At 41.2% G+C, this 23,012-nt stretch overlaps 3 protein-coding genes across 4 annotated transcripts; 2 read left to right on the forward strand and 1 right to left on the reverse strand.

The window, feature by feature from the left end:
• Positions 1-1,838: 1,838 nt before the first annotated feature.
• LOC139649969 (tRNA selenocysteine 1-associated protein 1-like) lies at positions 1,839-7,631 on the reverse strand. The gene is made up of 7 exons (XM_071526488.1): positions 7,608-7,631; positions 6,022-6,119; positions 4,647-4,746; positions 4,449-4,501; positions 2,343-2,499; positions 2,198-2,231; positions 1,839-1,957 (listed from the first exon to the last, which is right to left on the reverse strand). The coding sequence occupies exons 1-7, from the start codon at positions 7,629-7,631 to the stop codon at positions 1,839-1,841; spliced, it is 585 nt and encodes a 194-aa protein (XP_071382589.1).
• An 868-nt stretch (positions 7,632-8,499) lies between these two features.
• Positions 8,500-12,058, forward strand: LOC139649963 (tripartite motif-containing protein 16-like). Its single transcript, XM_071526481.1, has 7 exons — positions 8,500-8,662; positions 8,954-9,328; positions 9,521-9,616; positions 9,872-10,105; positions 10,650-10,809; positions 10,918-10,977; positions 11,094-12,058. The coding sequence occupies exons 1-7, from the start codon at positions 8,651-8,653 to the stop codon at positions 11,621-11,623; spliced, it is 1,467 nt and encodes a 488-aa protein (XP_071382582.1). The 5' UTR covers positions 8,500-8,650; the 3' UTR covers positions 11,624-12,058.
• A 5,173-nt stretch (positions 12,059-17,231) lies between these two features.
• On the forward strand, positions 17,232-21,235 carry LOC139649965 (tripartite motif-containing protein 16-like). Of its 2 annotated transcripts, none has more exons than XM_071526484.1 (7): positions 17,232-17,489; positions 18,203-18,577; positions 18,710-18,805; positions 19,058-19,294; positions 19,896-20,055; positions 20,164-20,223; positions 20,340-21,235. In XM_071526484.1, exons 1-7 carry the CDS (start codon positions 17,256-17,258, stop codon positions 20,867-20,869), a joined length of 1,692 nt encoding a protein of 563 aa, XP_071382585.1. In that variant the 5' UTR covers positions 17,232-17,255; the 3' UTR covers positions 20,870-21,235. The 2 variants fall into 2 exon arrangements, with proteins under 2 accessions (XP_071382585.1, XP_071382586.1); XM_071526485.1 differs by having other exon boundaries at positions 19,061-19,294.
• The last annotated feature ends 1,777 nt before the right edge of the window (positions 21,236-23,012 follow it).

Below are 23,012 nucleotides of genomic sequence, written 5' to 3' on the forward strand. Positions count from 1 at the left end.
TGGGGTTCAGTTACTCTTTATGATTTAAAGGGACATCAAGTAATCTATGAATTTTATCGCCCTCTATAGGCGACCAAGGAATTACAACAACATGGACAGGTCTCTGGCAGTTTACTACGGAGCCCCTAAAGTCCTGAAGTGTTTTGTTTTTTTTATCTTGTGCGCACAAAATAATTAACATGTTCGCACAAGGTGATAGTTTTTTATCTTGTGCGCACAAGATAAAAAATATATCACTTTTCGGGACTTTAGGGGCTCCGTGGTTTACAGTGGCCTGTAATTGACACAAATGAAAAAGTCACATTTTCAAGAGAGTAAGCTAATTAGAGCAGAGATCCCACAGACAGGTCTAGTGAAGAGGTAGAATATTACCATGCAAAATACTAGAATAACAACACTTTGTCATTTGCACCATCCATTGTTGAGTCATTGGTATTGATCAACAATGCTATCAACCCCCTGCAGATATATTATGGTCATTTTGTGCTATAGGACAGTAAAAACCTATATATAAAAATACATAATATATACACATATATTATATATACATACATATATACTGTATATAAAGTACTTAATGAACCTTTAACAAGAGTCCCTTTCCATGGCTTTCACTATAGCAGGAGGAGAAAGGATGAAAACATGCACTAGATGTCTTCCCTTCCCAATTCTGACATCAACGATCATCTGATAAAAAAGCAAAATGCATTTCACCCTAAATCAATACTTCCACAGATGTGAGTGACACTGTGTCAAAACGGTTAATTACAAGAATATCACAGCAAATCAGCTAACGGTTAATGTGAATGAAATGAAAGTTTGGCGTCGCTTCCTTTGGTCACTGTTGAGTTCCTATGGCTCAGTCTCCTAGTGGCTTCCTCTCCTGGACCAGCTTCGCTTGGCCTCAACACGTGCCTTTTTTTTTTATTTTTTTTTTTACCCATGAGCCTCCACGCCGAACTGGCCTGACTGGTCCACACACAGAGGTTGAGAATCTGACACTGGTGACCACCTGGGGCCGGATTCACAAAACCCTCTTAAGAAAAGAAATTTTTCTCAAGTGCCATTTTTTTCTTAACGTTAGTCTTAAGAAAAAAAAAAAGGAAAAAATGCTATTCTCAAAAACAGTTCTTATATATTTTCTTAACTTTCTTCTTATGTTTCTTCCTAAGAAAAAAAAAACTTACGAATAAACGGTATTCTTGAAATGAAAGTTCTCAGATTTGTTCTTGATTTTTTTTCTTAACTTTAAGACAGCCCTTCACCTGTCTTAAAACTCCTACAGTGAAAAGGTAAGCCTCTAATATCATATATTTAAACACATTTTAGACAAGTAGGTTATAGTTCAAAGTCTTCATAGGTTCCCCTACACCTAACATTAAGATGAACATTTATTGTAAAGCTTTATTTGGTGTAGGGCCAGGTAGGCCTCTGTCTCATGTCTGTTGAAAATAAGCTAGCAAATTTTACAGTTACCTACAGCAACCAATGTTTAAATCTTTGCTCTAGTTGCCCTACATAGGTTTTTACGCAATTGTTTTGTAGATGGAAGCACTTTGGATTGCCTCCTAGCCTTGTCTCCTAGCCTCCTAGCCTTGTCTCCTAGCCTCAATGGCAGTAAGCCTAAAGTTTATTAACCAGAATTAATTCAGGCCCTATTTTGAGACGTTCTTAAGTAGGAAAATTCGTAAGAAATGAGACTGTTACTAAGAAAATATCGAGGAATTGCACTTAAGAGCCTTCTTAAGAACTTCCTAAAATTTCCTCTTATGTCATTTCTTAAGATCTATCTTAAGAACACATTGGTGAATCTGGCCCCCGATTGGGTGCCTGGTGCTCTAGTGCGTCGGTGGCTCCAGGACGGACCAGTGGCAGTCTATGAGAGCGTCGTACAGCTCCTCGCTCTCCTCTATGAACTGCCTGTTGGCCTCGACCACGTCCAGCTCCGCCGAGGGCTCTGCCGGGGGGGGGGTGAATACAGACAGAGAGAAGATAGGATGAAACTAAAGATGAATCTGAGTCTCGGTGCGTGTGACCAGAGCATTGCCAATAAGGGAAAACACAGGAGGTGATGAGGTAAAACTTTTGGACCTGCAGTGCAATCGTTTGGCTACAAAACACTTGGAGCTGTTTGGAGAAATTTGAAGGACATTTTATGCTTTTTTTGGAGCTGTAAAAAAAAAACCCGGTGACTCACCTTCTAGTCCATCATCTTCAGCTTCTTCATAGCACTGAAACAAGTAGAACAGCCTTTCATAAACCAAGCACCGTAACCATTGACACCATGGCTGTGAACCAAGGTAGGTAGATACTGACATGGCCAGACTAATGCCACCGCTTACCTGATTACCATAATCATACTGGTGGTAGCTGTAGCGGCTGTAGTTCCCTGTGTTTTGGTCATAGCCCCAGCTTGAGTAGTAACTGGAGTATTGTTGATAGTACTGGTTATCGCTGTGGGAGTACTGCTGATTGTGCCTGTTGTCTGAATGATCACGTCTGGAGAGAAAGAGTGCACGTTTAGCAAGAGGACAATGATGATTCTGTGACAGGAGGCAATAGAAGAACTAAATTATGCTATCTATCTAATCTGTCTGTATCTAACTTCTCACAACTAAAGTAAACTTTACGGGTCCCTTCCACAACTTAAAGGCCCAATATGTAACTTTTCCGCCTTAAAATGTCTAAAAACGACTAGACCTATGTTATATATTTTGTTGAGTTGTCTACTTACATTATCACAAATGTTTCCAACAATTTTCAAACCTAGAGAAACCCGTAATTTTAATCAAGGTAACGGTCCGTTTCATTTGGTCGCCTGTCAATGGCGTCAGATCCCCTTTACCCCCTCTACTACGCGCACAAGATGATGATCATCTTGTCCGACACAAGCTCTGTCATAAATTGACTTTTTATCCAGTTTTAAGCCACATTTTTACGATGCACTTTTTAGATCTTGGTCGTTTTTAACTATATCTTTTAACCGGATGAAGGATTTTAGTCATCGGACGTCTGGATCTGAAGTTATCAGAGAAACGTGCTGAGCAAACGTTAGCGGCAGCTCGGCTCGCAGCCCCTCCACAGCGTCAGAGAAACACTGATTTTTACCGTGACACTGCTTTATTCAGTGTTTTTACCGGTTTTAATCACCGGGTCCGTTTGTTTTGGAGAGGAGGAGACCTCTGCGGATAATTCGGCTCCCGGTAAAAACCTCCTGAACGATGAACACTCAGGGAATCCTAACTGGGAGAAGCTGACTGCAGAGCACCGTCTGTCTGAGAGAAACCGTACGGCAATGGTGGTTGTTTAACAATGAAGACAACAACTCCCATGATCCCACGCTACTTCATGACATCATCAAACTCCATCTTTTGATATTGTTTTGATTGAGAGACCCCAAGCGGCATAAAATTACATATTGTGCGTTTAAAGCTGCACTAGGCAACTTTGCACATTGGTGGCTCCAAATTGCAACGGAAGGTAACGGTTTGAAAAATATTAACTTCAATACCCAGAAATCATGTAAGCTGATGTCAGTAAGCTGCACACAACACGCTCATGTTTAAAACCCAGATGGTCTGTGGTGCTTTATACCAAAGGACACTAAAGGGGCAAGAGAGGAGGATCTAATGTTGGTGAGTCCAGCTTTCTCTGGATGGAGCGCTGCTCACTGCTGCTGTTCAGGAGACAGTTTGAATTTGACTCTTTTAGTTTTGATTTGTCACTTCTTGTGCGGAGAAGTGTACATACCCAACACTAGAATTTTAATTTGGGCAAATAGGGCGGATTTACGGGGTCTTAAAGGTCCCATACTCTACACTTTCCAGAGTTTTATTTTCTGTCTTGAGGTCCATTCAAAGCTGTGTGTGTGGTGTCATGCACCAAAAACACTCTCAATCCATTTTTCCACGTTCATTTTCCAGCATCTCTCTGAGCCTTACCAAGAACAGGTTGTTTCTGTCGCCGTGTCTTTAAGGCTCATTAATATTAACGACCCCTCTGTTCCGATTGGCTAACCGTTTCGAGAGTGAAACATGAGACGCCGCGGCCTGGCAGCTACAGGTAGGGAAAACTCTCAAAAATGATAATGAGTGAACCTTAGTGACGCCACAAAGTTACGGAAGTCCAAACGGCTCGTTTAGAGGCTCGCTTTTCTAATGGATTGTGTGGATTTAGTTGGCGACCGTGCGTTTTGATACTTTCACCATGTTTAGATAGACCATCCAACTCCTTTATCATCACAGAGGCAAGGGGAATCCTGTTTGACACCATATGGGACCTTTAATTAGTTTGGATGGGACGCTTTTCTCTGTTGCAGCTCCACTTTGTGATTTAGCCTGATAAACAAAATCTTGCCTAGCGCAGCTTTAATGTTAAGAATTGTGCTTCATGCGTTAAAAGTCTTCACAAGGAAAAGGGACTTATAGATATACTATCATGCTATATACCTGTTCTCTCCCTGTCTTCCGTAAGTGGCGCGATTAAGCTTGAACCTTCTCGGCTGTTAACAGAAGAGAGCGTTGTATTCATAATTTAAACTTCCCACACGTGTTCGATGAAGTGGACAGATGGGATATTGAAAAAAGACAATCAAGCCATCAGGCGGCTGAGCTCAGTGACGCGAGGTGTGTGACGGTGTACTGTACCGGAGAGGCTCCAGGTAAGGGTTTTCCATTGGCTTTCTTTAGACATCTCTCTGCTGTGGCTTCATCTGACAACTCCACAAAACAATATCCGGCTGCACCCCTGCAATAAGGTTAAAAAAAATGCCTTGTAAACTCTTCTATAAACTTGTGAAATACGAACTTGATTGCTCTGGCGGTCTATTCAGATCACGATTAGCTCCGGGGACAGAATAGTGCAGACATATTATCCAGGTAAAAATTAGCCTTATAGTTCGCATGCAATGTGAACAACACTGAATGTAAGTATTCATATTCCTATTGTGTAGGACAGGTCAGTTATTGTTTTGAATTGCATATGGCCGAGCACAGTACAATCAATATTTGGGTAGATGAACAGCTCCCTCCCACAAACTAGAAACCAAACCGCGAATGGATTGGATGGCTCCAGTGTGAGTGAATTGGCATCTTTCCCAGTTCATTCTCCATGGAGCAGCTCCAGGTTTTAGATCATTACTTGATGACAATGCAGATTTAAGTGTTATTACAATATTGCCTATGGAGCAGTTCCAGATTTATGTTAATGACACTGCAGGTTCAAGTCATTGTGTTTTCTGGCTTTGGGAGAGAGTTTCACATAATCACAAATATTAATTGTACTGTGTTAGATCATAGGTAATAAGCCCACCCCCACCACACCCTGGACATTGATAGCATTTAAGTGCCACTTATTTTTCTTTCCTTACTTTCCCTAAAGCTGCCAACCCTAATAATCATGTTATGTGGGCAACAGGACCAACCAATAATTCAATATTATCGTTTATCGTCTTTGAATGGAACCATAGTGATAAAATGATATTGAGTTATCGTGATACACATTTTGTTGTCTGAATTAATGAAAAAAGCGACTAATTCAAATCTCACAAAAATAAGATGTGAATCAAATTAGGGGTTTTTCATTTGAAAATGTTATCATACCATACTTTATATATTACCATGCAGTTCAAAGTGATGAACATCAATTTGACTACTGAACATTGATTGAACAGTGATTTTGCATATTTGTTATATATGTTGCTATCGAAATAATTTCATATCGACTCTTACAATTGAAATTGACTGTGAAAAATGAATGGTGACGGTCACGCAGATTCATATTTGACAATGGGGAAGTGATAGATGATTTTCTCTTTATTGAACACGACCAGAACAGATGCAAACTGTCACTTTCCCTTCCTATATTGTGGCTGTATCAACTGTCAGTCTTCAAATTCACTGTTATAAGTTGGAGTTTGAACAGTGAGATCTGGGACCATTCTACCACTGATAGACTGCAGAATTACCCTTGATGTGAGGCACACCCTGTGCAAGTCAGGCTAGAAACCGCCTGCTGCCTTACCAGTTCATTTTGTTCCGGATGATTCTCACCCCTACTACTAGCTCTCCCATGGTGGCAAAGGCTCGAGATATGAACTTCTCATCCATGTATGGATCTAACTGCATGGGCAAAAACAACAGCTGTCAGCAGCAAATACAAATGCAGAGGCAAGCAAAACCCTCAGTTTAAAGGATTGTATTGGAGAGAAGGGCTCCCTGCAGACTGAGAGGTACTTGGCTCTACAGTTAAGTAATGCAATTGACAAAATATTGAGCAGCATCATGGCAAAAACTAGGAAAATGAGGCTCAGGTTGAAAATAACAGCAATTACCAGTATATCATTTACAACAAGAAGAAATCAATCCACTCTAAAATAGTATTCACTAGGGTAGGGATGGGATGATAATAAAAATTAAATATGTTGCAATACAAAAATGTGTCAATATGTATCGTGGGACAGAAAAATGAATCGCGATGTTAGCTCCATTTTATTCTGCTGTAGTAATCATAAAAGAGACGCTTGACCATCACAATTTCAAAAGCTCTCCATCCAAATTATATTATTGTCACTTTGTAATGACATTTTTAAATTGTTGTTTACATTGTAGCAAGCCAATGCCATCGCTAGAAAGATTTGTGGCTTAGAAATAAACATAATTCTGCAGTCAGACTTTGTTGTCATTGAACTTTTATTTATTAGGCTACATTGTGTCGTGGTTGTATCGAATCATGAACCCCATATCGCGTTTCCACATAAAAACTGATTAATCCTAATCCTTGACCACTCACTATACGATTGATACTGTATTTTCCTAAATAAGACTTTTGACTTTGTCACTTGGCGAGAACGTATGGCGAAAACGTCAACAAACTCCATTCAAAAATGTCTCAGTTTAATGTTGTCATGCTTATCGGCAAAAATACATATCCTAAAAACTATGACTGAACACCTTTTACCAATCCTTAGGATCCTCTCTTCAATTCGGCATAAATCCAATACACTAAGCAGCACTTGTTTAAATAAAATTTAAACTTTTCTACGTGGTTCGCCTGCTATTCCACAATGTTCTTCTATCAAACAATGGTGGGCGGCAGCGAGCATGCAGTATGAACGAATTCTAAAAGTTGTAGATATTATTAAAATTAACTGCTGCTTGCTAGACACTCTATATGCCGAATTTCTGATGATTCTAACAATTTGTATAAGGTTTTAAATCATGTTCTGCGAGGTGGGCTATGTAGTACGTTTTAAGGATAAGCACGGAAGCACCAGATTTTTTAATGAAGTTAGGCGTCACTTTCTTTCCATCCAGCAGAGCAGGGTACGTGGGATCTTTTTTACTTTGTGGCTTGGCCAGAAAATGAAAGCTATTTTGTGCGCAAAGTGATATTATGAATATGGGTATATATTTGCATAACTGCTCTATAATGAAACCATTATGATGTAAAACCGAAAACAAACAGTGGGCCGACCCTATAACGGTAGCTAACTAGGCTAGCAAAGTACATAGCTAGCTAGTTGAGAACTTAGCATTACTATCTCTGGATTTTCTTGCAGCATGTACTACGACTCATGAGCTTTAGATAATATGACACAAAATACATACATTGCCCATCCATAAGCAACTCATTTTGGGGGGGAAATATGCTGACTGCAAAACTGTCATCAAATGTAAACTTTGCCACGAAGCTAGTCCACGAGTGTCAAGCTAGCCGGAATTAAAACAAAATACGGTTTATGGTCAAAACTTTCAAAATAAAACCCATATTGAGTAATATGTAGCAACGTTTTTGAGTAATGCAAAGTACGAAACTGGGGGAAAAAAAGAATACAAGTCAGGAATCGGAGTATTTCTTGTAACGTGTTTAGTAATACAAAATGCCAAAATGGAAATAAAGAAGACATTAAGGAGGATTCATTAAAACATTGTTCCGCCGCTGAAAGGGTCAAACATCCGGTCAAACATCCTTGTTTTCAAAATAAATGTTATAACTATATGAGACTGACTAGAAAATCTGATCTATCCAATAGTATACCTGTGAAAATAAAATGAGAGACATGCTTAACCTGATATACTTGGGAGGAGACAAAGAGCAATGTACTTACCGGATTTACCTGTGGAAAGCAAATGAATATATGTTTGGAATTTGGGATAATACATTAGGTCACAACTAAGTAGGATGACCCTGTTACTTGTCACACAGTGACAAGTGATTTCATAATAACAATAATGTCATACTTTTTTGATCTCTGTAAGGAAATGTCCTTTTTGCTTGCTTACTTGACTTTATAACTCTCACACAAAACATAAAGCTGCTCTTTAAAGCCCCGCCCCTCTGAGCACAACCAGGAAGTCCTGCCCCTTCTTTATCAAGTCTTTCCAGAGAAAACGAAACTGTCGCCTGTGTGAAAGTGCTTGTCAGTAAAATGGCTGAACAGCAGCAGCATGTATTTGTGCTGGACCGGGATCAGTTGTGCTGTTCAGTCTGTCTGGACCAAATCAAATAACCAATCACTCTCCAGTGTGGACACAGTTACTGCAGAAGCTGTATTGAGGGCTGCTGGGACCAGGAGGAAGAGAAGGGAGTGTACAGCTGCCCTCAGTGCAGGGAGAGCTTCAGTCCCAGGCCTGTTCTTCGGAGGAACAACATGCTGGCTGAGGTGGGCTGGAAAAATAGTACTGGTAGGAGAAGTAGAGCTAGAAACAGTAGTAGTAGTGCTGGTGGAAACAGTAGTAGTGTTACTTTATTTATTCCACAGAAATGTCCTTCATTTCTCCATTACATGAACATTAATTATCCAATGTTTAAGGTGGTTTTGATGGGGTCTAGTTTTCCATCTAAAGGAGACATAAAAATGTGTTATTTCTCACTGTGCGTTTGTCACACACCTCATGTATTCCACTCGTTGCTCGTCAGTGAATGACCTCTCCTCCTTTTCTTTTCCTCCCAGGTTGTGGAGAAGCTGAAGAAGACGGGCGGCCGACAGGCTTCTCCCTCTGCTGCTCCGGCCTGTGCCGGCCCGGCGGACGTGGCCTGTGATTTCTGCACCGGGACCGGACGCGTCAAAGCCACCGTGTCTTGCTTGGCGTGCGTGGCCTCTTACTGCGAGGCTCACCTCCAGCCTCACTACAGCGTTCCTGTGTTGCAGAAGCACAAGCTGGTCTCAGCCACGGCCCCGCTGCAGGAAAAGATGTGCTCTAAGCATGACAAGCTGATGGAGGTCTACTGTCGTACGGACCGGCAGTGTGTCTGCCTTCTGTGCATCATAGATGAGCATAAGAGCCACGATACAGTGTCAGTTGCAGCAGAGAGAGCTGAGAAACAGGTAGGACCAGAATAACTTGTTGACGACATCTGTGGCCATAAAACATATTCACTGACAAAAAAATCTCTTCATGTTTTTCCTCTTTGAATGAGCTATGACTCCAACGTCCAGTGTAACTTTGATGGTGTTAGAAATACAAGCAGCCTCAGAGAAAACACTTCCTGTTGCACCAATCCTAATATTGTCTTCCAGAAACAGCTGATTGTGAGTCAGCAGAAAGTCCAGGAGGGAGTCCAGGAGAGAGAGAGGCAGCTGAAGGAGCTGAGCCAGGCTGTGGAGGATCTCAAGGTGTGGAAATGGGAGCACAGTATATGATCCCATGTGTCTGCTACAGGGCTCACAGCCCGTTAAAGGCTTGGCATTCATTAATGGAATCAGTTCAGTGTAAAATGGCACTGAGGAACATCTGAATAGGACCCAAATGTTTGAAATCAGAAGAAATCAGTGTTATGAAGGAGCAAATAATCCCAGCCATCTGTAATGCCAAATGTCAAAATGTGCACTTTGTAAAGCAGGCACCATGTGTGTGTTTTGCACTAGCAGAGTTCTGCCCAGACCGCAGTGGAGGCCTGTGAGCTGATCTTCACTGAGCTGATCCGCTCCATCCAGAGGAGGCGCGGTGAGGTGAAGCAGCTGATCAGAGCCCAGGAGAAGACTGCGGTCGGTCAGGCTGAAGAACTGCTGCTGCAGCTGGAGGAGGAGATCGCCAAGCTGAGGAGGAGAGACACTGAACTGGAACAGCTGTCGCACGCTGACGACCACGTCCGTTTCATTCAGGTAACACACACTTTGTTTTCTTTAAAGATAGTTTAATGCTGTTTCTGCATCATTCAATAAGCACAGGGTTTCCTGCGGTGCGATATAGCCAAGACACACTCTGTCTTGATTGGAAAAGCCCCAAAATCCAAAACTACTTTGTGTTTCTTCTCATTGAGACCAAAGCAATGTTGAAGACATTGTGCAAAACATTGACATCTGCTGGCCAAAAGTGACATTGCAGCCAATGATGAGCATATCATTTTGAGAGATCACATAAAATTCTTCTTCTTCTTCTTCTTCTTCTTCTTCCTATTAACTAGTTCGCTGGCCCACCAGGACACCATGATTGTCTTTTTTCAAAACATTCTATTAATCCTAATTTATTCAAAACACAGAATTGAACTCATAGCTGATATGTAGCAAAAAAATAAACAGCATTATTCCAGAAAGAAAACATGGCTGCTCAGTGGAATTGACTTTTGCTGTCTGTATCCTTTTCCTCTACTTGTGCCTGTGTGTGTGTGTGTGTGTGTGTGTCTCTGTCTTCCCGGACTCTCTCCAGAGGTTCCAGTCTCTCTCCAGTCCCAGTGAATCTCCAGACTTGCCTCGTGTTGTTGTTCGTCCTCTACGCTACTTCAGAGACGCGAGTGACTCTGTGTCTGACCTGAGAGAGAAACTAGAGAGCGTCCTGAAGGACACATGGCCCAGGATCTCTGCCACAGGTAGCTGACAGGAATAGAAATATCCATTCAGAGGAATCGGTGTAGTGGCTTTACACATGTCCAGTGCTATTTAGGAAGTGAGGATTCTGTTTTGTTTCTTTATTCTAGTGTCTTCTGTAGATGTTGTACTGCCACCAGAGCCACAGACCAGAGAAGACTTTTTACACTGTGAGGAAATGATATTTCACTCTGTACAATTCCACAACATATGAATGCATTAATAATTAGCTGAATGGCAGTAGGTTGATGTTAATACTCTGGTTTCTGCTTTGCTCTTCTGACAGATTGCTGTCCTCTCACACTGGATGTGAACTCAGTCTCCACATGTCTCTCCCTGTCAGAAGACAACCGGAGGGTGATGGTTGTATCAAAGAGTATAGCTTATCCTGCTCACTCAGACAGGTTTACTGAGATTGGCCAAGTGTTGTGCAGAGAGGGTTTGTCTGGGCGATGTTATTGGGAGGTGGAGTGGAAGGGTCTCACTCTGTTTGCAGCAGTTTCATACAAAGACATCAGCAGAACGTCAGGTGACTCAGGTTTTGGATTTAACAACAAGTCCTGGAGTTTAGTTTGCTATCAACATGGTTACAGTTTCCGACACAATAATGTAGTAACAGGAGTGTCAGGCCCTCGTTCCTCCAGGGTCGGAGTGTACCTGGATTACGAGGCAGGTACTCTGTCCTTTTATAGCGTCTCTGACACGATGACCCTGCTCCACAAAGTCCACACCACTTTCACTCAGCCGCTCTATGCTGGGCTTCGGCTGTGGATTAATAACTATGAAGACTTTGCAGAGCTGATGAAGTTATGGTAGTGAAGGAGCTGAATATGTAATTTGCTGACATTGGACTGATATCAGCATCTCATTTTCTTTTTTTTTTACCAATGGTCTTACAGCTCTTTCAGAGGCTTTTCAACCCTGCCAAGAAAAAAAACAAAATCTCCTGGAAATGCCGAATCCTTACAAGCATTTTGAATTTTTGGCATGAAAATGGTGAAACTTACATACAGAATATCTACAAAATATAGTGATATCAGCAGCTTCCATCCAAAAACAAGTGTTTACACTGTTCTTACTGTTTTGTAGAGTCCACAGTGTTATTTAGTGAGACTCCATGTATGTTTTCATTTATTTTCACATTATGTCTAGTCTATGTAGAACAGGATTTGAATCTTTTGTATGATGTCTAATTTAGAAAATAATCGAATAAATAAATATATGAATGAATGCTTTGATGAACATCTTCATCAAAATAGAACAATAAAACAATAAAAAAAAATCAAACCTAAATACAAAGAACAAACACTCCTTCACTCTCTTCAAGTGTGTGTGTGTGTGTGTGTGTGTGTGTGTGTGTGTTGAATGTGTAATTCTACATGAAACATATGGGGGGCAAGAGAGTGAAAAGAAGAGGAAGAAAGTACAACATCTACAACATGTCAGTCTTCCTCTCTCTCTCTCTCTCGGTAGAGGAATTCTCTTGTTGCTTGCCTGCTCCACAGGGAGGTCAGAGGTCACGGTCAGATACAGAGCAGCAGCCCTGTAGCGCCAGTAGGTTGGTCCGGTGCCAGGGGCTCCGGATTCATTTCAGAAGTGCGGGGGCCAAAAAGTGTGTTTGTGTGTGGCGGTATAATATAGAGATATAGGTATACAGGGCTTGACATTCAACTTTTTTGCTCACCGGCCACTGTGGCTAGTGGTTTTCCAAAGTTACATAAAGTATATTTGGCGACCCATTTTAGCATTTTTTATTTTTATTTTTTTTATCCGTCCAAGAGAACGATGCCATCTGCGATCGATTAACTAGTGGACAATCCCCCCTCGTGCTCTGTGCTCTCTCTCTCTCCGTATCTCGCTCGCTCTCTCTCTCTGTCTCTCTCTCTCTCTCTCTGTATCTCGCTCTCTCTCTGTCTCTCTCGCTCTCTGTAGCTCTCTCTCTGTCTGTAGCTCTCTCTCTCTCCCTCTCTGTATCTCGCGCTCTCTCTCTCTATCTGTATCACGCTCGTTCTCTGTCTCTCTCTCTCTGTATCTCGCTCTCTCTCTCTCTCTCTGTCTCTCTCGCTCTCTGTAGCTCTCTCTGTAGCTCTCTCTCTCTCCCTCTCTGTATCTCGCGCTCTCTCTCTCTCTCTCTCTCTCTCTCTCTCTCTGTCGCTCGCTCGCTCTCTCTCTCTCTCTCTCTCTCTCTCTCTGTCGCTCTCTCTCTCTCTCTTTCTCTCTCTCTCTCTCTCTCTGGAACCGTCTGTTCGCCTCCCATTACACACGCGGGCATGAGGAATATTTTGCCACCCGCCAAAGTGTACACTGTATGCATTTAATTTTGTCCTCTTTGATTAGATTAAAATGTAAATATTCTTCCCGTTTTATGCCTGCTTTATTTTACCCAATGTCTTAGAGTGGGCGGGAATGATTGAAACGTCTTTTACCGTAAGTGTTGCAATATAGGGGCATTTGAGGGGATACAGGGGATTCACTGTGTTGCTGTGACCCTGCGTTCAGGTCAGTCAGTCAGTCAGTCAGTCAGTCAGGTATCTCTTAGTGAGATGTTGCATCACCACACTGATGATGATGACACGACCTGTGCGTGCAGTCGACATCATCAGCATGGCAGCAGTAGCTGTAGCTCCCGGCTCCAAAAAGCTGTTTTGTGAAAGCGGAGGACTTTATTGAAACGTTTCTGGTGGCAGGTACATGATACTAAGCCCAAGGACACTGTAATATTCATTAACAGACCAAGACAGTGACTGTATGGTCGAGAGATAGCATAGAGACACTCAGGGGATCTTTCCTTTGCACAAACTGGGACCTTTTTCATGATTTGGAAATTGATGAGGCCACCGAAACAATAACAGACTACATACAATTTTGTGTGGATAGTGTGGGACATTACAGTGTATCCCAACAATAAGCCTTATATAACTAAGAAGGTAAAGGACTGCATCAACCGGAAAAAAAATGCTTTTAGAAATCAAGATAGAGCGGGTTTGAAAATAGTGCAAAAGGAACTTAACCAAATGCTGAAGGATGCAAGGAAGCAACACAGGGAGATCATAGAGCAGAATTTGATCTCAATGGACTCTAAAAAGCTATGGGACTCTATGAAAGTTATAACCAATATGAACACAAATAGGAAGCGCCTCATCACTAATGATGATCTGCATAAAGCCAACGAACTGAATGATTTTCATCTTAGGGTCGAAACACAGGACTTGTTGATTTTAGCTCTGCTTTCAATACGCTTCAGCCCCATCTGCTGATCCCCAAACTGAAACAGATGAGTGTCAATCCTTTTATAATGAAGTGGTATTTTTCCTTTTTGACCAATGGAATCCAGCATGTCAGGGTCAATAAAACCCTTTCAGAATCCAGATCAATCAGCACAGGTGCCCCACAGGGTTGTGTCAGCCAAGGTTATTACAGTTTTGCGTTTTTCATTAGTTTTTGTTTTTATTTCGTTTGGACTTTTTGTTTTCAATCTCAGTTTAGTTTTAATTCGTTTCTAAAGCGGGTTTGCTAGTTTAGTTTAGTTTTTATTAGTTTCAGTGTTTTAGTCTTTTTTTGTAATATGGGGTATTTGTCAGGGGCGAAATTCAAAAATTCAAAATACTAGGCTTATGTATGAAATAAATTGACAAAGACGAAAACTAAAGACATTTTCTCTATAATTTGACTTTATTTTAGTTTTGTAAACACACAATACAGTTTCAGTTATCGTTTTTTTGTAAAGCCTCGTTTTTATTTTTATTTCAGTTAACGAAAATGTTTTTTCACACCTAGTTTTCGTTATTTCGTTAGTTTTCGTTAACGATAATAACCTTGCTGTCAGCTCACCAGTTCTTTTTACATTATACACATATGAGAGTACGAACAGCCACCCTAGGAACCACATTTTTTAATTTTCAGATGACACTGCTATCCTCAGCCTACTGCACAAGGACACAAGTCCTTCAGCCTATTTCACTGAAATAGAGAGTTTTGTGCAGCGGTGTGATGCCAACCATCTCATTTTAAATGTGAGAAAAACTGAGGAGATGGTTCTGGACCCTAGGTCAGTGGGGGATCATAGTCCAGTGGTCATACATGATGAACCAATCAATCAGGTCTGCTCCTACAAGTACCTTGGACACTTGGACAACAGCTTTAGCTGGAAGGCCCATGTTGAAAGTTTGTGTTCTCGTTTACAGCAGAGATTATACTTCTTACGCAGACTCAGGGTGCATGGGGTGGATCAGAGGATGATGTTTTGATTCTACCAGGCTGTATTAGAGAGCATAGTCAGGTATGGGATGTCAGCATATGTGCAATATGTGCAATATGTGTAATATGTGCAATATGTGTAATTTGTGGTTTTGATTTGCTACACTATGTGTTGCTTTGTTATACGTTGTTGTTTTTTACTATTACTACTATGGAGGCAGTTATATGCGTGCAGCATTTGAGTCCAAGACAAATTTCCCCACGGGGACAATAAAGTGTATTGTATTGTATTGTATTGTATTGTATTGTATTGTATTGTATTGTATTGTATTGTATTGTAATTTCAAAATAATAGCAATAAAAATGGCTTAAGGATCTTATCTGCAGATTTATCTAAGGTTATTCTCTGAGAGGGGAGGTAAGTGGGTTTTGTGCTACTCACTTGAGTTTAAGGTGAACCTTAAAGAGAACTTAAGGTATAAAACTTAACTAAGAGTTTTTGTGCTTCACGTGGTAAATAACTGGCGTTTGGAAGGTGTTGCTAAATGAAGTTCTCGTTAACAGTGAGTTGGATAAAGATCTTTGGGACGGTTAATCCCTTTGGGGCTAACCGAGCCCCACTCTCTGCTGTTCATTTACATGCATCCACGTCTTTTGTTGCCCTGTAAACTTTGAGGTTAGGTAACGTTGATACCTGTGGTATCTAAGTGACATTAGTGGACTTATTTAACCGATAACAGAGTCATGATGCTTCAGTGCAGTGAACTGAATTAAACACACGCGCCGTGAGTCTGTACAGGATCTGTGCTTGTTACTTTAGAGTTTTCTAACAGTGTGCAGCTCTCAGGTCTCTCTGGCCCCTCACTGATGGTTTCATGTTATCAAAGATATTCAAAATGAGAAAATATGAATCTGTCTATCCTCACAAAAAACTCCACAATATCATAGCTCAGCATTAGCTAGTGGCGATGCTTTTTTATTTTAAAATGATTTGAGTTTATTGATCCTTTCATTTTCAACCTAATCAGGCCATTGATGGATTTATTAGCCATCGCCACCTTTCTCATGTAGACCTACAAAACATTCAAAGCAAAGCAAAGCATTCTCCATTAGCTCATTTTCCATGTGGCATCACACTTCATTGTGATTGTTGACTAATGTGTAAACAAAGGATTTTTGGAGTATCTATTCATATTTCACACTGTGTTGCTGCACCACAAATAAATGGGCAAAACACTTCCAGAACCCAAGTGACAAGGTAAGGGAGCAAGCAAGAGACAAATGTACAGTATTACTGATACAGAGTCATTATTCTCTTCTAGTGCTGAATACAAGGAGGATTGTCCTGATGGGGAAAACTGGAGCTGGGAAAAGCAGCTTTATTTCTCTGAATTTTGACTTTATATCTCAGAATTGTGACCTTATATGTCACAATTCTAACTTTCTTTCTCACAATTCTGACTTTTTTTCCTCACAATTCTGACTTTATATCTTACAATTCTGACTTTTTTTCTCCCACTTCTGACTTTATATCTCACAATTCTGACTTTGTTTTTTTCTCTCACAAACAAAGAAAAGAAGTCAGAATTGTGAGTCAGAGTTCTGAGAAATAAAGTCAGAAGTGGTAGAAAAAAAGCCAGAATTGTGAGATATAAAGTCAGAATTGTGAGATATAAAGTCACAGTTGCGAGAAAAAAAACTCACAATAGAGTGTTTTTTTATTTTATTGAGTGGTGGAATGGGCTTCCATACCAGTGTGAGGAGCAGCTGAAGCCTGTGATAGTGAGGTGGATCACAGAGTGCGCTCCTGGGCCTCATGCTTTCCTCACTGTGCTGAAGGTGGAGAGATTCACACATCAGGAGGAGGAAGTCTTCACAAAAATGTGCCAATGTTTCTCTGAAGAAGCTTTAAGATATTCTGCAGGAATGACAATTCAGGAGTTGCTCAGTAAGAGTGAAGGTCTGAGTGATCTTGAAATCACTTATCACACAGTGACAAGTGATTTCATAATAACAATAATGTCATACTTTTTTGATCTCTGTAAGGAAATGTCCTTTTTGCTTGCTTACTTCATTCAGTCTCAATTCTTTTTAGATCCTGGATATTGACTTTATAACTCTCACACAAAACATAAAGCTGCTCTTTAAAGCCCCGCCCCTCTGAGCACAACCAGGAAGTCCCGCCCCTTCTTTATCAAGTCTTTCCAGAGAAAACGAAACTGTCGCCTGTGTGAAAGTGCTTGTCAGTAAAATGGCTGAACAGCAGCAGCATGGCTCTGTGCTGGACCGGGATCAGTTGTGCTGTTCAGTCTGTCTGGACCAAATCAAAGAACCAGTCACTCTCCACTGTGGACACAGTTACTGCAGAAGCTGTATTGAGGGCTGCTGGGACCAGGAGGAAGAGAAGGGAGTGTACAGCTGCCCTCAGTGCAGGGAGAGCTTCAGTCCCAGGCCTGTTCTTCGGAGGAACAACATGCTGGCTGAGGTGGGCTGGAAAAATAGTACTGGTAGGAGAAGTAGAGCTAGAAACAGTAGTAGTAGTGCTGGTGGAAACAGTAGTAGTGTTACTTTATTTATTCCACAGAAATGTCCTTCATTTCTCCATTACGTGAACATGAATTATCCAATAAAAATAACAGCTTTAAAAAAGTCAAGTTAGTGTCATGGGTTGTTAAGGGATTTATTCATGGCTTGATTTATGGCGGCACTAGTAATGAAGAGATTTTTCATGCCTTTTGTGCATGCTTTACAGGGTTATTAACCCTTTAAACCTCAACTTTCCCCACTTTCCCCTTAAAATTCCCCTTAAGCAGCTTCAAAGTTAAGGCGGGGGTGGTGGTGGTGGGGGGGGTTATTGAGTTTTTAATGGAAAGTTCCTGTCTCCCTGAATTTTTCACTAAATTAGAAAGTAAGGAGTCAAACTTACGGGATGTTTAAGGTGGTTTTGATGGGGTCTCTTCTATTAATAACTCCCTTAATTCATTAAAGTGAATTTTACATGAATGAAGAGGTGAATTCATGTAAATGTAAGGTTATTTTAAGGGTTTACTGGTTCCTAGAGCACTGTGGTCCATTAGTTTTCCATCTAAAGGAGACATAAAAATGTGTTATTTCTCACTGTGCGTTTGTCACACACCTCATGTATTCCACTCGTTGCTCGTCAGTGAATGACCTCTCCTCCTTTTCTTTTCCTCCCAGGTTGTGGAGAAGCTGAAGAAGACGGGCGGCCGACAGGCTTCTCCCTCTGCTGCTCCGGCCTGTGCCGGCCCGGCGGACGTGGCCTGTGATTTCTGCACCGGGACCGGACGCGTCAAAGCCACCGTGTCTTGCTTGGCGTGCGTGGCCTCTTACTGCGAGGCTCACCTCCAGCCTCACTACAGCGTTCCTGTGTTGCAGAAGCACAAGCTGGTCTCAGCCACGGCCCCGCTGCAGGAAAAGATGTGCTCTAAGCATGACAAGCTGATGGAGGTCTACTGTCGTACGGACCGGCAGTGTGTCTGCCTTCTGTGCATCATAGATGAGCATAAGAGCCACGATACAGTGTCAGTTGCAGCAGAGAGAGCTGAGAAACAGGTAGGACTAAGGAACAGGAATGAGCTATGACTCCAATGTCCAGTGTAACTTTTAGAAATTAGAAATATTAGAAATACAAGCAGCCACAGAGAAAACACTTCCTGTTGCACCAATCCTAATATTGTCTTCCAGAAACAGCTGATTGTGAGTCAGCAGAAAGTCCAGGAGGGAGTCCAGGAGAGAGAGAGGCAGCTGAAGGAGCTGAGCCAGGCTGTGGAGGATCTCAAGGTGTGGAAATGGGAGCACAGTATATGATCCCATGTGTCTGCTACAGGGCTCACAGCCCGTTAAAGGCTTGGCATTCATTAATGGAATCAGTTCAGTGTAAAATGGCACTGAGGAACATCTGAATAGGACCCAAATGTTTGAAATCAGAAGAAATCAGTGTTATGAAGGAGCAAATAATCCCAGCCATCTGTAATGCCAAATGTCAAAATGTGCACTTTGTAAAGCAGGCACCATGTGTGTGTTTTGCACTAGCAGAGTTCTGCCCAGACCGCAGTGGAGGCCTGTGAGCTGATCTTCACTGAGCTGATCCGCTCCATCCAGAGGAGGCGCGGTGAGGTGAAGCAGCTGATCAGAGCCCAGGAGAAGACTGCGGTCGGTCAGGCTGAAGAACTGCTGCTGCAGCTGGAGGAGGAGATCGCCAAGCTGAGGAGGAGAGACACTGAACTGGAACAGCTGTCGCACGCTGACGACCACGTCCGTTTCATTCAGGTAACACACACTTTGTTTTCTTTAAAGATAGTTTAATGCTGTTTCTGCATCATTCAATAAGCACAGGGTTTCCTGCGGTGCGATATAGCCAAGACACACTCTGTCTTGATTGGAAAACCCCCAAAATCCAAAACTACTTTGTGTTTATTCTCACTGAGACCAAAGCAATGTTGAAGACATTGTGCATAACATTGACATCTGCTGGCCAAAAGTGACATTGCAGCCAATGATGAGCATATCATTTTGAGAGATTACATAAAATTCTTCTTCTTCTTCTTCTTCTTCTTCTTCTTCTTCTTCTTCTTCTTCTTCTTCTTCTTCTTCTTCTCCTTCTTCCTATTAACTGGTTCGCTGGCCCACCACGACACCATGTTTGTCTTTTTTCAAAACATTCTATTAATCCTAATTTATTCAAAACACAGAATTGAACTCATAGCTGATATGTAGCAAAAATATAAACAGCATTATTCCAGAAAGAAAACATGGCTGCTCAATGGAATTGACTTTTGCTGTCTGTATCCTTTTCCTCTACTTGTGCCTGTGTGTGTGTGTGTGTGTGTGTCTCTGTGTGTGTGTCTCTATCTTCCCGGACTCTCTCCAGAGGTTCCAGTCTCTCTCCAGTCCCAGTGAATCTCCAGACTTGCCTCGTGTTGTTGTTCCTCCTCTACGCTACTTCAGAGACGCGAGTGACTCTGTGTCTGACCTGAGAGAGAAACTAGAGAGCGTCCTGAAGGACACATGGCCCAGGATCTCTGCCACAGGTAGCTGACAGGAATAGAAATATCCATTCAGAGGAATCGGTGTAGTGGCTTTACACATGTCCAGTGCTATTTAGGAAGTGAGGATTCTGTTTTGTTTCTTTATTCTAGTGTCTTCTGTAGATGTTGTACTGCCACCAGAGCCACAGACCAGAGAAGACTTTTTACACTGTGAGGAAATGATATTTCACTCTGTGCAATTCCACAACATATGAATGCATTAATAATTAGCTGAATGGCAGTAGGTTGATGTTAATACTCTGGTTTCTGCTTTGCTCTTCTGACAGATTGCTGTCCTCTCACACTGGATGTGAACTCAGTCTCCACATGTCTCTCCCTGTCAGAAGACAACCGGAGGGTGATGGCTGTATCAAAGAGTATAGCTTATCCTGCTCACTCAGACAGGTTTACTAAGTTTGAACAAGTGTTGTGCAGAGAGGGTTTGTCTGGGCGATGTTATTGGGAGGTGGAGTGGAAGGGTGACACTCTGTATGCAGCAGTTTCATACAAAGACATCAGCAGAACGTCAGGTGACTCACATTTTGGATATAATGACAAGTCCTGGAGTTTAGTTTGCTCTCAACATGGTTACACTTTCCTACACAATAAAGTAGTAACAAAAGTGTCAGGCCCTCGTTCCTCCAGGGTCGGAGTGTACCTGGATTACGAGGCAGGTACTCTGTCCTTTTATAGCGTCTCTGACACGATGACCCTGCTCCACAAAGTCCACACCACTTTCACTCAGCCGCTCTATGCTGGGCTTCTGCTGTGGATTAATAACTATGAAGAATTTGCAGAGCTGATGAAGTTATGGTAGTGAAGGAGCTGAATATGTAATTTGCTGACATTGGACTGATATCAGCATCTCATTTTCTTTTTTTTTTTACCAATGGTCTTACAGCTCTTTCAGAGGCTTTTCAACCCTGCCAAGAAAAAAAACAAAATCTCCTGGAAATGCCGAATCCTTACAAGCATTTTGAATTTTTGGCATGAAAATGGTGAAACTTACATACAGAATATCTGCAAAATATAGTGATATCAGCAGCTTCCATCCAAAAACAAGTGTTTACACTGTTCTTACTGTTTTGTAGAGTCCACAGTGTTATTTAGTGAGACTCCATGTATGTTTTCATTTATTTTCACATTATGTCTAGTCTATGTAAAACAGGATTTGTATGTTTTGTAAGACATCTAATGTAGAAAACAATTGAATAAATAAATAAATAAATACATTGACTCACAGTTCATCATTTCTGATTTTCATTAGTACATTAGCAGAACCTTTATGGGACCATAAGTCTTAACAGGCTAAAGTGCATTGTTTATTATGGAAGATTTTTTTTCTCGTTTATTTTGATGAACTGATGCTGAATTACAACATCTTCATCAAAATAGAACAATAAAACAATAAAAAAAAATCAAACCCAAATACAAAGAACAAACACTACTTCACTCTCTCTCTTTATCTCTCTGAAATTATTTTTGTGCTCAAGTGCAGAAGGTGTAGGATGAGACCTGAGATTGTAGAACAGTCAAATGTGTGTGTGTGTGTGTGTGTGTGTGTGTGTGTGTTTAATGTGTAATTCTACATGAAACATATGGGGAAAGAGAGTGAAAAGAAGAGGAAGAAAGTACAACATCTAGAACATCTTGTCAGTCTTCCTCCCTCTCTCTCTCTCTCTCTCTCTCTCTCTCTCTCTCTCTCTGGTAATGTGAAACTTGTTGGATCTGTGGGCCAAAATGTAATCTCACCAGTGAGCTGCGGGCCAAAATATAGCCCTATGAGCATGTTATAATCATTTTGAAATGCAAATTTTCATATAATTGTCATCAATATTGTTTTCTCAATTACCTCTATACAACAGTTCTTGTGTTTAAGGGTTTTCTGTTAAATCAATATTTCAATTTATATATATGTATATATATATTTTTTTCTTTACATTTTGAGGGGGGTTGAGTGCCTTTTTATTCTTGTATTCGCTTATATTGTCAATATATAGGCTATTATCAATAAAGGATCCCATTACCTGAATGACGGAAAAATGATCTGATGTACTCCATTTTAAATAGTTCCATTTGTCAAACAAATGAAGTAAGTAAAATTGTATTTATATAGCACCTTTCAAAACCTAGGTTACAAAGTGCTTTACAGAAAAGAATAAAAGGTTAAAAGAACAAACGATGAGATTTAACAACATTACAGCAACAAAGCAACAACAGTTAAAGGCATCACATGATCACTCAATCAAAGAAAACACTCTTAGTCTTAGTGAGTAATCTTGCTGCAGAGTTTTGGACTAACTGTAACCGGGTAACAGCGTCTTGGCTTAGGCAGGAATAAAGAGCATTACAGTAATCTAAGCAGGAGGACACAAAAGCATGGATAAGCATTTCCAACTGTTGGAAGGATAACAGTGGGCGTATTTCTGCAATATTCCTCAGGTGGAAGTAGCAGGACTAAATAACTCACTTAACATGTTTAGCGAATTTCAGCTGGTGGTCAAAAATGACGCCTAGGTTTTTGGAAAAAGATTTTCTATTCGTAGCCAGCGGACCGAGTTGTTGGCGGATATTAGTAGAGACCTGATCTGGGGCGAAAACCAGAACTTTGTGTGGTTTTCCACCTCTGCTCTGCTTGTCTACATTCTCTTTTCGCAGAGCAGATGTCATCGTTTATCCAGGGAGATAAACCGGTTTTAGAAACAGATTTGGTCTTAAGAGGGGCAGCGGCTTCTACAGCAGACGCATATATAGGCCTAATATTAAAATGGTTAACTATGTCATCAATATGCGAGGATGATGGCCCACCTTGATTCAGCACAGGAAAAGTAGAAGAAAATGTGGCTATAGACTGACTGTTTATGAGGTGACATTTTACAGTGCGCTTCTGGGTTAAAATGGTTTGATGTAAAAAAGTATCAAACAAAATACATTTATGGTCAGAGATAAAATCATCCAAT

Source organism: Centroberyx affinis, unplaced genomic scaffold (assembly GCF_046629955.1).
Source record: "Centroberyx affinis isolate AG114_WGS23_722 - 3 ecotype Tasmania unplaced genomic scaffold, CSIRO-AGI_Caff_v1 ptg001414l_1, whole genome shotgun sequence".
NCBI lineage: Eukaryota > Metazoa > Chordata > Actinopteri > Beryciformes > Berycidae > Centroberyx > Centroberyx affinis.

Excerpts from the sequence above, each read along its gene's own strand:
- LOC139649969 (XM_071526488.1), bottom strand. The coding sequence starts at position 7,631 with ATGAGTTGCTTATGGATGGGCAAT. Across the intron at positions 4,502-4,646 it reads CCTTACCTGGAGCCTCTCCG|CCGAGAAGGTTCAAGCTTAA; the intron begins GTACAGTACACC and ends TTCTGTTAACAG. Across the intron at positions 2,500-4,448 it reads GGAAGACAGGGAGAGAACAG|ACGTGATCATTCAGACAACA; the intron begins GTATATAGCATG and ends CTTTCTCTCCAG.
- LOC139649963 (XM_071526481.1), top strand. Across the intron at positions 9,617-9,871 it reads AGGCTGTGGAGGATCTCAAG|AGTTCTGCCCAGACCGCAGT; the intron begins GTGTGGAAATGG and ends TTGCACTAGCAG. Across the intron at positions 10,978-11,093 it reads CAGAGAAGACTTTTTACACT|ATTGCTGTCCTCTCACACTG; the intron begins GTGAGGAAATGA and ends CTCTTCTGACAG.
- LOC139649965 (XM_071526484.1), top strand. The coding sequence starts at position 17,256 with ATGGCTGAACAGCAGCAGCATGGCTCTGTGCTGGACCGGGATCAGTTG. Across the intron at positions 17,490-18,202 it reads GGAACAACATGCTGGCTGAG|GTTGTGGAGAAGCTGAAGAA; the intron begins GTGGGCTGGAAA and ends TTTTCCTCCCAG. Across the intron at positions 20,056-20,163 it reads GCCCAGGATCTCTGCCACAG|TGTCTTCTGTAGATGTTGTA; the intron begins GTAGCTGACAGG and ends TCTTTATTCTAG.